General features: G+C 35.7%; 1 protein-coding gene across 2 annotated transcripts in view; it reads left to right on the forward strand.

The window, feature by feature from the left end:
- The first annotated feature begins 568 nt into the window (after nt 1-568).
- The window catches only part of LOC121376315 (stromal interaction molecule homolog), a 74,647-nt gene continuing 60,916 nt past the window's right edge, over nt 569-14,299 (forward strand). For both annotated transcript variants that reach the window (XM_041504156.1, XM_041504157.1), the window contains exon 1: nt 569-950. In XM_041504156.1, the coding sequence (XP_041360090.1) occupies nt 725-950 (226 nt within the window). In that variant the 5' untranslated portion in view covers nt 569-724. The remainder of the gene's footprint in view (nt 951-14,299) is intronic.

Below are 14,299 nucleotides of genomic sequence, written 5' to 3' on the forward strand. Positions count from 1 at the left end.
ATCAATTACCATTTTTATATAAACGAACGCTACCGTTCAAGGGAGACAATCCTGGAGAGTATAATGATTGCTACAAATCTATATTACGGGCCTTCTTTCTGAAGGATTCCTTGTTGACCAATTTTAAAGATATGAATATTATATCAATTACATAGGTTCACCGTAAATAAAACCTAATGATAAATCAATAAAACATTAATAAATTATAACAACAATAATAATTTACACAAACTATTTTCTTTTAATAACAAAAACTTTTATACGTGTTTTTTTTAATAAGGTTATAATTTCAATATTCAATGTTATAGTACAAATTTACAATGGTGTTTGCATTTATTATTTTATTATACAGAAGTTTATATATGTTTAAAAATTAACCTCTGAAATCAGACTTATTTTGACTAACTGTGGACATCTAAGGTTTGATTCGTGAATCGACCGAAGAGTTCCGAGTGATGTTTAAAATATCGGAGAATCCGTAATCAGCCGACGTGTTTCGAATGGTCAACACTGGTATCTTTTCCCCAATGACGTAAAATTATACAGCAACAGATGGGAGTGCCTTTACCAGTCAATTACAATGGTATCTCATTGGAAAGTTTTATTGCGGTTTAATGTTGTGTAGGGAATTTTCTAGACATGGATATACCGTATTATCCAGATTACTGTACTAATAGATTAATAGAAGAAAAACGCGGCCGATTTCCAGTATGTATATAAATCTATGAAGTTAATGAAATTGCAAATGGCAATGTGCAGACTTCAGTACTTTAGACATCCCCACGTCAGTGTCGGTATCAAGTTTTTGTCATCACGATATTTAGTTTTTCTTTGGATATGGATTTGTTTGTGGTTGTATGTTTCTGGATTGGAGTCTACTACTGATAGCATTACAGGAAATGACAAACTGACATCAAAACGTCTTTCTGATGCAAACGTTGACTTGTTTGGTAAGTTACTAAAGAGTGTCACTGTCAGAAAACTTCAAAAAGACCGGTAACCACAGGTATCCTTGTTTAATCGAAAACCGTACGACTAAGAGGAAATAGCTGGTGTGCATGCTCAGTCATGTCAGGCTATCAATTTAACGACATTTATGTTTACCTTGTTCAATTTAGAAATAAAATGTATAAAAAGGTAAGTACATAGGCCTACTTGCATGTTATCCCGGTTCCATCAAAAATTACACCAGGCATTATCGAAAACCGTACTATGACATTATCAATGTAATGGCAACAACATAAAATTGGCTTTTCCCCGCGAAAACAGTAACATGACAGTCACATGATCTAAAAGCAGCTATCCGGAAATGATCCGTCATTACTCATTTGGCAGTGCTAGCAGACGCGTTTGGTTGTGTGGATTCCATTGTGCACCTGTTGCTGTTTAGGGATGCATTTGCATTGCATTCATTAAGATTCCAGGGTGCAAATTAACTGTAATAATACATTTCACTGTGCATAAAACTTATTCTTACTTTTTTCCCCGCATTTTTAAGGAAATTTGTTTTAAATGTACTTCCTTAACAAAAAGTTCTTGTCGTATCAACAATCGAACATGTGCAGACATTACCAAATACCCGGAAGTAAAATAATACGGTTTTCGATTTCGTACGGTTTTTCGACAATTGACGATACCACACGTTAAGGTACCTCCAATTAACAAGCCCTGGCATCATGTTATAGTTATATATAAAATAAAGATTAAATGGTGACAATCTTCAAGACAAGGATAAATACAGTCAAAGATTCCTGCTTTATTACAACAATCGTATGTGTGATGTCAAATACCTTTACATCAATCATTATCAGGTTCCTTGATTAAAAACATTTGACATATTAATCACTAATACACACACTACAGGAAAAAACCTGTCAGCAAATACATATTTAACCTTTAAAATTAGAATACTGGATTAATTTTTGACAAAAACCACATTGAGTGGTAGTCTGAACGGACATAGGAAGTGTGGTTCTTTCTGTCCGAAAATTGTTATATTACCCTATATATAGCTGGTATTCCAAACTTGTGGCACCATTTTTCAACCGTTTCTCAACCGAAATAGTGCAACAAATGGACACACAAACCAAAAATGTATAGCCTACCATACTCGCTAAATCCCAATTGAAGTACTTGCGTCATTATTAACACAATAAATCTTCCAACAACAACTTTCAAAACTTTCCCTGCCATTTTAAATTTGCTAAATAGAGGGAAGCAAATAGCCCTGCACATTATCTTGCCTGAAGTAGTTAGAAGGTTAACAGGAACATTATTGAACAGGGGTGCTGTCGGGTTTCTTCCTGTACTATGTGTATTACTACTATTAGTGATTAAAACAAATGTTAATTCCCACATATTGTCTTAGAAAGGAAATCCATTACATTTTTCCATTAATAGCAAGGTATCTTTTAGATGCACAATCCGACAGACAGAATAGCACATACCATGGCCTTTGATATGTCCCGCACCTAGCAGTTAATCAAGATTCGTTCCGAACAAGTGAAGCTGTTGTTTCTTTTCTTAAACGGGAAGTTTTGTTTGAAAATATATAATATGTATGCACTAACATATATATACAAAATATATATAAGCACAATATACCAGTACCCTACATTTTTCCATTGGTAGCAAGGGATGTTTTACATGCACCATCCCTCAGACATAATGACATATACCAATCATGTTACACTGGCTGGTACAAGAAATAACCCATGTGGCCACTGACAGGGATCGACCCTAGACCGACCACGCATCAAGCAAGCTATGTCCCGTGCCCACCGGTCAATCAAGATTCGTTCCGAACAAGTTGTACCACACATCTCTAGTAGAAAGAATTATACATGTGGGAGTGGGTCTTAAAATCCTCCAGGTATAGCCCTTCAACTCACACATCAGCCGAGACAAACTGTCTCAAACTGAAATTGCTAGAATCTGGGAGTTTGCAATAGATGGTATGAAATGACTGGTACAAAGTGGATGGTATGAAATGACCATGGTACGAAGTGACTGATTGCAGTGATCCAACAAAAACTATAGTCCTGCCACATTGGATGTATACATGTTTGCATTGAATACCATATTAAATGTAATAAATGATTACTGTTGACTTGACCTATCACCATGTTTTGAATAGATTTTGATTCAAAGTTAAAACATTTGCTTCACCATCAGTAACAATTTAGTCAATCAATGTGACTGTGTTACCATTTCCAAGTTCAGCTAGCCGTTTTCTGCTAACATTAGCAAACTATTTTGACTAGTTGCCGAAGTGTAGAGTAAAAACCAGTCTGGCGAAAGTTAGCAACAAGTGGTTGATTGAACTTACCCCAGATGTCAGCATTAGTATTGTTTTTTTTACCTCACCTGATGTGTGTCTTGTAATTGAAACAAATAAATACTAATTTAATATTTTAAAAAATTTAAATTTAAAGGGATGATTTGAGTGTACTGTATTTATAAACATTTTATTCTTTCTTTTATGATGTATTTATATTGTGTGTTTTATTTGAACTTTTGTCTTACAATACAGTAAGAATACCTGAAAAATTCCACTTATTCCAATTGTTGTACACACATTGTGTGTCATTAATCTAACCTCGAGACATTTTCTGTCATGATTCCTGTTAGTAGGCCCATTGGACTATTTGTGTTTCAGCTAGTGCACCACGACTGGTATATCAACGGCCGTGGTATGTGTTATACTGTCTGTGGGATGGTGCATATATGAAAGATTCTTTGCTACTAATGAAAAAATTTAATGTATTTCCTCTCTAAGACTATATGTCCGAAATTTTATGAAATGTATGACATCCAATAGCCTATGATTAATAAATCAATATGCTCTATTGATGTCATCCAACAAAACAAACTTTAAAGGGACATTCTTGAATTTGCTGCAATTTTTAAGATGTTATCGACTAACAGAGACTTTTTAACAATTGTAATTACATCTTTCTAATATTTGTACTAGATTAAATTTCATTTTATTTCCTCAAATATAATTTTTTCGTATGTACGAAATTATTTGAAGACAAAATGCAGTTTGGGCTTCTGACAAATATTAAGACGACCAGAAACACTTTGAATATACAGACAGTGATATTCAAAACAAGAAAATATATGTAATATGTAACTTAAATCGTAGACATATTTTATTAGTCGGAAAAATCTTACAATGCAGCAAACTTGGGAATGTCCCTTTAAGAAATGTGCACATTGTATATATGACATCATCCTTTGTAAGACATTACATGTAGTTAAATTTTGTCACCAAAAAGTATTTCTAAGCTGTTCACAAATAAATATATGTAAGTTTTATATCTTTATCAGAACACAAAATGTTATTTGTGTACATATTATTATATATAACAATATTGTATTATAAAGAGTATGTAATTGAAAATATAGTCTAAACAGAAGTACTGTTATGTTTTTTTTATCAGTGACAGAAAATATAGAAAATGATCTTGTCATGATATCTTACTGCCAGATTAATAAAAACTGCAGGATAAAACATTTAACACTGTATGATGTTTTTTTAGAATCTAGATTGAATCCCTGTCAGAATTGAGATGACTGACCCATTACATAATACATGGCTTGAAATATGAAGTAAAATATGACCACTGTTATTTTTTATAAATAGCAGGCTAAAAGTAATTTGGCCTGCTGGAAATAAGACAGCACAAGGTGAAGGTTTTGTACAGTGTGTGGAGAATTAGGACCTCTGAGGTGTATTTTAGAGCATTATGGAATTAAAACAGAATCACAATCTATTAGCAGATGAGATACTTGTACTTCGATATATCTCCTGAAAAATGGCCTGACATTTTAATTTATTTTAGCAGGTGAATTTTCATTTTACCCGATGGGTCTAAAACATTTTTCACTTTTCGCAGGCCGCTATTTTGAGCCCTGCCATTAGGCTGTTTTCCCAGCAAATCATTACATGCTCCAATGACTGGTTACTAATGCTATAGTGCTGTCTGTGGGAAAGTGTATATTACATACATGTATGTATATATTGAAGACACTTGTTGCCACATTAATTGTAAGAAGTAGTTTACATATGTGCGATAGTGCTTAGCAGATTGCTTATTCTAGACCAAGTGTTGCAATGACTTGTGCTGTATATCTGTTTTGTGTTGGATACCTAATACTAGTATAATTATATTACATCCATTGTTTAAATGTGCTGGAGTGTTGGCTAGAGTTGGACGGTATACTGTATATACCATTTGGGTTCGGTATCATGTCAGTACCAATTTACCGTACAAAAAAATGTCAAAATACAGAAATTTTGGTATTGAAAATGTTATCCACCATTAAGTAAAGCGCTAACAATATATCTGACAAATGCAATATAGCGGAACAGAAGAGAGAGATGAGGGCCTTGTGTATGGAATTTTTTTTTTTTTTTGTACATCTAGATGAAATTAGCAGGTGAGACTTAACTCGGGCATGCATTTAAAGCCAAGTATACCGAAAATACCGCTAAATATCGATATTGTATCAATGCTGAATACCGTACCCAAACCGAGGTAAATCACCCCAAAATACCAATACCGATATATCGAACCTGAAATTTCAGTACTGCACAGCTCTAGTGTTGGCTTTTCTTTACATTCTGCATTACCATTCAACCATTCACTATCCAAAGGTGTTTTTGTATATTTACAAAATAAGAATTGAAATACACATATATGTATATATATTCATTCTAACAGTGTTGTATTTTTAATATAGAATTACAAATGAACTAGTTAGCACAATAGCTTCATAGTACTTATTAAAGGATTAATTTCTATATTAAATAAATATTAAAGACCTTTGAACACCAGCATTTGAATAAAGAGTAAGCTGAATATAACTGAACTTACGCATCCATGCACTAAGGACGACATAACTTGAATGGAAGAAGCTAAATACATGTACATGAATGTTTTAGACATGATCTTATTTAATCATGAAATTAATGCATTAATTGATTATATCATTCAAGCTAACTAGTTTAAATTAATCCAGGTAAGGGCCTAGTCAGACTTTAAATTTTTTCGGCACCTGTTCAGAAACTTATGCTTATTTTTGGGCAAACACATTCCACCCACCTCAAATTTATTCTCCACCTCCTGTGCCGGACTTGGTCAATGATGATGTCGGATACTAAGCCTGTGATGGGCGTGCTTGAAAACTTACTGTTATTTGAGCTCGTACAAACAGTTCAGATTCAGATTCATTCATGTCCAAGAGGGCGGATGCAGAAACATAGCCCAGTGGTAAAGCACTGGCTTGATGCACGGTCAGTTTATGATCAATCTCCATTTGTGAGCCTATTGCCAGACTATTTCTCATCTCAGTGACTGGTATGAAAGGTCGTGGTATGTGTATCCTGTCTGTGGGATGGTGCATATTATGGAATAATGTAGCAGGTTTCCTCTCTAAGACTATATGTCAAAATTACCAAATGTTTGACATCCAATAGCCAATGATTAATGACTCAATGTGCTCTAGTGGTGTTGTGAAACAAAAACAGTTTTTAATACCCAAGGTTCATGTAGTCCATTAAAACATTAACAGTACTTAACAAGGAAGGCAAGACTGAATGATAAGGGATTGTATTGGGGAAACTGTCTTTACCAGGAGAGAAACCAGCTGCCCTGGCTCTTTTCCCATGGCAGGTATGGTACTGATTTTAACTGATAAAATGCATGTACAGGTACATGTTGTTTGGCATGCAGCACAGTGGTGTGAAGCAGGCGTTAATAGTAAACAGAACACAAACCTGCCAACTTGTGGTGTGTACAAACAAAAAATGCAAATTCTTTATTGCATTATCAACTTTCAAATCTAAGACTGTCTTAATTTACAAGATTACTTAGTATAAATCAGGAATTTATCCAGGCCTTCAGTGGGTCCGAACAAAGGTCCCTTCCTAAAAGTAAGTGGCACTGAAAATTCCCAGTATTTTGTGCTAAAAATTCCTACCATATTTATTTAATTATGCCTAAAGTTCTAATACATTAATTTATCCTGCAACCACTCTGTCTATTGGCCACTTATGATGGCCAATTATTAAAGCAAAGTCATAAACGTATACTAGCAGATTATGACTTTTGATGTCACACGTGATGTCACATACATAGCTACATTACAAAATCACTCATTTGACCCCTAGGTCATCGTACAATGTAGCTGAAATAACAGAAATAATAGCTATTCCCCATAATTTTTATGGACTGCTGGATAAAAATAATAACTAGTTAATGACATAGGATATTGGCAAGCCTCGCATAATTTCCTATTCTTACCTTCACAGGATAAAGTCAATATCCTACATCATTAACTAGTTATTGTCTGTTTAACACTGGTGTACTGCATTATTATTCAGTGGACTGAAAACAACCCAAGTATGATTTACTTGCGCTTTTTTCCCCCTATCCCATCAGGCATAGGCAAAATATCATCGATAAATTCCTGATTGTATATCCTTGCACCTTTTATGGTTACTGAATAATTCTTCAATATTTTGTAATTATAAGAGTTCTTTTTTTACAAAATGCTGTATCTTCTTTCTGCCATTTCCTTCATGTGTGGCAGTCTCCATGTATTAATAACTAAATATACAGTGGACTCGGTCCAAACTGGGGACGGGATGTAGCCCAGTGATAAAGCGTTTGCTTGATGCATGGTCAGTCTAGGATCAATTCCCGTCGGTGGAGCCATTGGGCTATTTCTTGTTCTAGCCAGTGCTCCACAACTGGTGTAACAAAGGCCATGGTATGTAATAGTATTATCCTGTCCATATACACATGTATCTTACGCCTTATAACCGTAAATAAAATGTGTTGAGTGTGTTGTTAAATAAAATATTTCCTTTAGTCCAAATTAACTGCCATAGATCTGTGTACTCTGGATTTCTGTGTAAACTGGTATGATCAGAGTCCTGTTCAGTGACAATAGCTTGATAAGTGACATATGTCTGTTCTAACACACTTATATATGTCTTCTCTATATTAAAACTGAGATTTAATTGAATATATACTTTTTTTATGTTAATCTGTAGGGCCTGAGCTAGGAATTTTTTTTTGGGGGGGGGAGGGGGGCAACGAATTCTTGGAATGAACAATCATGGAATGCACAAGACACTAGGGTGTCCAGGGGCATTTAGAGGCTCTGAAATACCATTTTGCAGCCATTTTAGGGAGGTTACATACGTCAATATCAATAACAATTACACTGTCTATTGATTTTTACCAGATTTTTGGGAGGAGGCAACTGCCCCCCCCCCCCCCTTGTCCCCTCCTACTAGCTATGTCCCTGATTTGTAAAGAAAATTATTTTAAATTTAAATTACTTTGTAAGTTAAAAAACCTCCCCCATATTTTGTTATTCATGTTGGTGTAGATTTTAAACTTAATATAATGTACTTTTATATGTGTTTTAGCATTATTCATTATTCATTATATATAGTTTTACATGTCAATTCATCAGTTCTCTTTCATGATGTGAATGGGCTGTAACAAACAGTTCCCAATAGTACAATATATGTTTAATGGAATATTAATGAACCATTCACAAAATTTCAGTTGTTTCTCAGTACTACAGGTATAATATGATTTATACAGAGTTTGATGTACATTTAGTTCCACCTAGCCATGTATATAATATTATATACAATTTATGTGCATAAATTAATTATACAAGTTTGTATATATTAAATTCATCCATATGTCTCTTGAGGAAATACATCAGTTAAACATTTAATAAAATATAAAACACAAAATTACCTATGTACATAGGATTGAATTTTGTATGTGTTTGTTTCGAACTATACCTGAATCACAATCATGATTTAATATAAATATTTATGGGATTCCACCTGATAATCAGATCTTATGTTTCTACCTTAAAATTTAGGATTCTTAGAAGCACGGAATTGTGCTAAATTCATAGCCTGTGTACATTTTTGGTATAAAGTTAATATGACTATATGACATAAAAGAGTAAATATCTTTGTAAGGAATTCATGATCTTTGAAGGACGGAATGTAGCTCAGTGGTAAAACTCTTGCTTACTATGCCATTGGTCTAGGATTGATCCCTGTCAGTGTGCTTATTGGGCTATTTCTCGTTCCAGCCAGTGCACCACGACTGGTGTAACAAAGGACATAGTACCAGAGCTCGAAATAGCAGCCTTCAAAAAGCAGTCTATTTTTTTAGACCTACATGTAGCAGGGGAAATAGAAATTCATCTGCTAATTCCATAATGCACTAAAACATATCACAAAGGCCCTAATTATTCACTGACCATCTCAAACTTACCTATTTCCAACTGGTCATATTTTTTCTTAGCAGGACATATTTCTGTTTGCCTGCTATTTTGAAAACATAACAGCATGCCATATCTTACTTCCTATTTCGAGTCCTGGGTATGTACTATCCTGTCTATGTATATAAAAGATCCATTTCTGCTAATCAGAAAGAATAGCCAATTTGTGTGGAGCAGCAGGTTTCTCCTCTCATATTAACCATGTGTCTGACGCTATACAGGGCTAGCTCTGCCACTCGCCAGATTCGCCAATTGTAAATTTTATTTTAATTTGGCGAAATAATTTCATGTAATGAGTGGTATTTTTTGGAAATTAATGGTGGATTTCTGCAATTTTTTAAGTTAAATAGATAAATTGGCGAAATTTTCTGCACATCCAGAGCTAGCCCTGCCTATATAACTAATTAAAATGTGTCGAGTGCAGCATTAAATAAAATATTCCTTCCTTATCTTTAAAACAATGAAAATAGGAGGTCCTTCTTTTCTTTTTAAGTAGGCTGTTACATGTACACTTACTTACATGTATATCTATTATCTACTGAGCACGGTGAGGGTTATATAAAAATAATTATAATTGTCAGAAGAAATGAAAGTGGTGATGGCAGAAAATTGTTGCCTGCAGCATGCCTATGTTATGAACACCACTTGTTATCCAGAATGCACCATATGTATATGTGTACTTGGTGTCATTAAAACACCTGCTATTGAAGTAATGTCATTTTAGTACTGGTGGGTGAAACATGTTCAGAGAACTTATTGTACATAATGAAAGGCGGGATTTAGCTCATGCAGTCGGCTGAATGCTCGCTTGAGGTGCTTGCATCGCAGGATCGAACCACCTCGATGAATCTATTCAGCTGATTGTTTTTTTTCTTGTTCAAACCAGTGTACCACAACTGGATGGTATGTGCTTTCCCATCTGTGGGGAAAGTGCATATAAAAGATCCCATTCTGCATTAGGAAAAATGTAGTGGGTTTCCTCTGATGACTATGAGTCAGAATTACCAAATGTTTGATATAGCCGATGATTAATTAATCAATTTGCTCCAGTGGTGGTTTTTTTATTGCACCTAATGGTTAATAGAATGTGATGGCACCAGTAAAGAAGTAAGGAAAGGAATAGCATATTTGATGACACCTCAGCACATGTTAATCTATGGCTATCTGGTTTCGAACATTGTTATTTTGGCGCTGGCACTGTCATTTATTTATCCTGCAGTCACTAGAGGTATTGTCAAGATATGATGGCTAGATAAATTCCTGTATTTTCTGTCACTGACCAAAAATATAGCTTTTTTAGACGAACTACTTTTATACTACTCAAAAGAATTTAAGGGTCAGACGATATTTTCGACATTATTTTCTGAATGTCAATTATATTAGCTACACCATAATGTCACGCATGGTATTGTTCCATTTTGACAAAAGTGGGTCTAAGCAACCCATAAATGAATTAAAATCCACTGTCATTGACACTGTCAACTAGTTCTAATGGCGAAAACATGCTTACATTTGCACATAAATTAGGGCAAAAGCGAAAGGTCTGCTAAGTGCCCATAACTTGCTTTTTCACAAAGCGCTTCATTTGCACGCTTTGCACGTGTATTCCATGTTCCCAATGCTGAATTTCCGTATAATTGGAGCTTGCGTTCGTGTACGGTGCACACTCCAAATTCGACAATGGTACGACTTCAACTGACTATCGAAGATCGAGGAAGGGCTATTGCTTGGCTTCAGGATTGAAATACGCAAAGAAATGTTGCTCTGAGACTTGGTGTCAGTCAGAGTGTCGTTGGCCGACTGTGGCAACGGTACCAAGCAACGAATTCTGTTCGAAATCGTCCACGTTCGGGAAGACCCCAAAGCACTACAAATAGAGAGGACCGCTACATCACCAATATGGCTCTTCGTCAACACACAACCACTGCACACCGATTACGTGACAATCTGCGGACTGCGACTGGAACTCGAGTGTCTGATCAAACCATACGCAATCGTCTGAGAGCCAATAATCTACGCTGCCGTCGCCAGGCTGTTTGACCACCACTCCTACCACATCACAGAACGGCCAGACGTCACTGGTGCATGCTTCATCTGCGGTGGCAACGTGTTTAGTGGGGTCGAGTGATGTTCAATGATGAGTCCAGGTTTAGTCTCCAGTTCAACGACGTTCGGGTTCATGTCTACAGACGTCCTGGGGAGCGCTTCGCTGACGTTAACGTTAGACAACGTCACCGGTTCGGTGGTGGCAGCGTCATGGTGTGGGGCAGCATCTCTATCCACCACAGGACCCCCCTCTATGTGGTGGATGGCAATCTGAATGGAATCCGCTATCTGAATGAGATTATCCGGCCGTTGGTTCTCTCAGGCCTTCAGCAGATTGGCGGCGGGGCAGTTCTGCAGGATGACAATGCCAGACCCCACCGCGCCAGGGTGGTAACGGACTTTCTCAGACAAAAAGGTATCGCCAGGATGGATTGGCCAGCATATTCGCCTGACTTGGCCCCAATAGAGTGCGCCTGGGACGAATTAGGCAGGAGAGTTCGGGATAACCATGCCCCTCCGGCCAACCTTCATGATCTGGGTCAACTTCTTATGGCAGAGTGGCAGGCCATTCCCCAAGAGTTCTTCAGACGTCTGATCAACAGCATGAGGCAACGATGTGTCGAGTGTATTCGCGCCAGGGGTGGATTCACACACTATTAAACGAATGTTCTAATGTGTAAAATCCATGTTTGACAACCTTCAACTTTGACAGCATGTCATGTGACTTTCTTGTATACAGTGACGTTTATTTGTGGGTTTTTTGTAAATATGGAATAATAAAAATAAAAATTGGTGTAGTTTACATCATCAATCTAATACACTCTGAAACTTATTTGGTTATAAATTTTTGACCCTTAAATTCTTTTGAGTAGTATACAATAGTTACAGTCAGAAAAAGGAATGTTATATTGTTTAAAGTTACATATTCTTTTATTTTTTGTTGATTATTTTGATTTTTAAAACTGATTTTGAAAAAAAAAATTAATTTAAGAATAAGAAATATATTGATGTTATTTATAATTATTTTGTTTTGGTGTATAGATATTGTGTGCAAAAAGGTATTCAACAAAGTGGACATTGGCCCTACTGCTCTGGAAATTGGTAAAATTGTGACATAAAATGGCTCATTTTATAAAATTTTTGGTTTATGTGGACTGCTGTCTTAAGATATTAATTTTATTCTGTTCAGGTCAAATGGCGATTTATCCGATACTGCAGGATAAAGCCGATATCATAAGACAGTAACCATTTATTCTCTATATATGCCTGCAGTTTATAGAATATAAAGGAATATTAATGCTATCACATTATAGGCTACAGTACTTCTACCAAATAGCAGCAAGGGATCTTTTATATGCAATTTTGATAGACAAGACAACGTGCACCAAAGCCTTTGGGTTATTAGTTGTGGATTAGTGATTTGGATGGTCCACATGGGTGATTTATTACTCTGACTAATCACACCACACCTTAGGCACATAAAGATTTACATCCCGACTCAGAGAAATAATGAAGCTACTTTTTGTGTGCAATTAAAACAAACGCTGTGGTATCTGCTGTCTTCTCAATATATACAGTGAAACCTCTCAAGACCGGACCCTCTGTAAATTGGAATTTCCTCACAGAGTCCCTTTTCAAAAACCAGTACAGAACTTAATCTCTCTAAACTGGATTCCTCTTAATACTGGACATTTTTATTGGTCCCAAGGGTGTCCCATTTAGAGGGGTTTCTCTGTATATATAATATCCCATAAAATATCACTTGCTGTAATGCAAACTTTCCATCTAGAATGTAGTTTTATAATGAAAATAATACACACACACACACACACACACACACACACACACACACACACACACACACACACACACACACACACACACACACACACACACACACACACACACACACACACACACACACACCATAGACAAAAAATGGATGAAAAAGAAAACAAAACCTACATGTATGCATTAAGATTTACTGTGTTAAAACATATTTGTTAATACTTTTTTTATATTTTAGAAATATATTTATTATTTAGTACATATTGGCCAGGACTTCTAGATTATGGTAGCCCCACTCTCGCCATGGCTAGTGATATTCAGTGTTGGGCTAGTAAATAACTACTATTGCCATGCCCGGCGGCTAGTGAAAAAAAGTTGTCAAATGCTGCATTTTAGTATATTTTGTAAAATTTAACATCCTGCTCCCATTCCCACCTCTACCCAGTCTATGTGTTTTTAAACTATATCTCCCTCTTTAGGTGACATATCCAATTATTACTATTAGTAAACTTGTATTTACCTCAAATAAAGTAGGGCTAGTGGATTTTTTAATTGTGGCTAGTAAAAAAACAAACAAAAAAATCCGATCCCGTGGCTAGTAGATTTGATTAAAATTCTAGAAGCCCTGTATTGGCACATATTCAGTGAAGAACTTAAAATTGTTTATACGTAGTGTACCATACATGTATTAGTATTTAGACTTGAAAATTATACATTTCTGCCTTAAAAAAGCCCCAATTATTCCCAGTCAGAGTCCCTACCTTTTTTTGTTATGTAAATTGAAATTACATACCGGTAAATTAACTAATTATTAATTCACATAGATCTTGCCAATACTGTCATATCAGTATCAACAAATTGCTAATTTATACAGAATGATGAATTAGTTCTCTATATTCTGCATGTATGTACACCAATTTTGTAAACTCTCACGGGCAACGGGCAACTCTATTAACGTGCCCCTATCCACAAGGGTTCAAGCACGCCCGCCCCGAATCTAGCCTCTGACTTCGCCAGTGACCACCTCCGGGGCGGGGGTAAACTCTCAGGGTTTTCAAAAACAAAAGTCTGCATTTATATTATCGTATCATGGATCATGTCTAGCTTAGCAGTATTTGTAGAGTGTTTATAAAAG

This window comes from Gigantopelta aegis, chromosome 6 (genome assembly GCF_016097555.1).
Source record: "Gigantopelta aegis isolate Gae_Host chromosome 6, Gae_host_genome, whole genome shotgun sequence".
NCBI classification, from domain to species: Eukaryota; Metazoa; Mollusca; class Gastropoda; order Neomphalida; family Peltospiridae; genus Gigantopelta; species Gigantopelta aegis.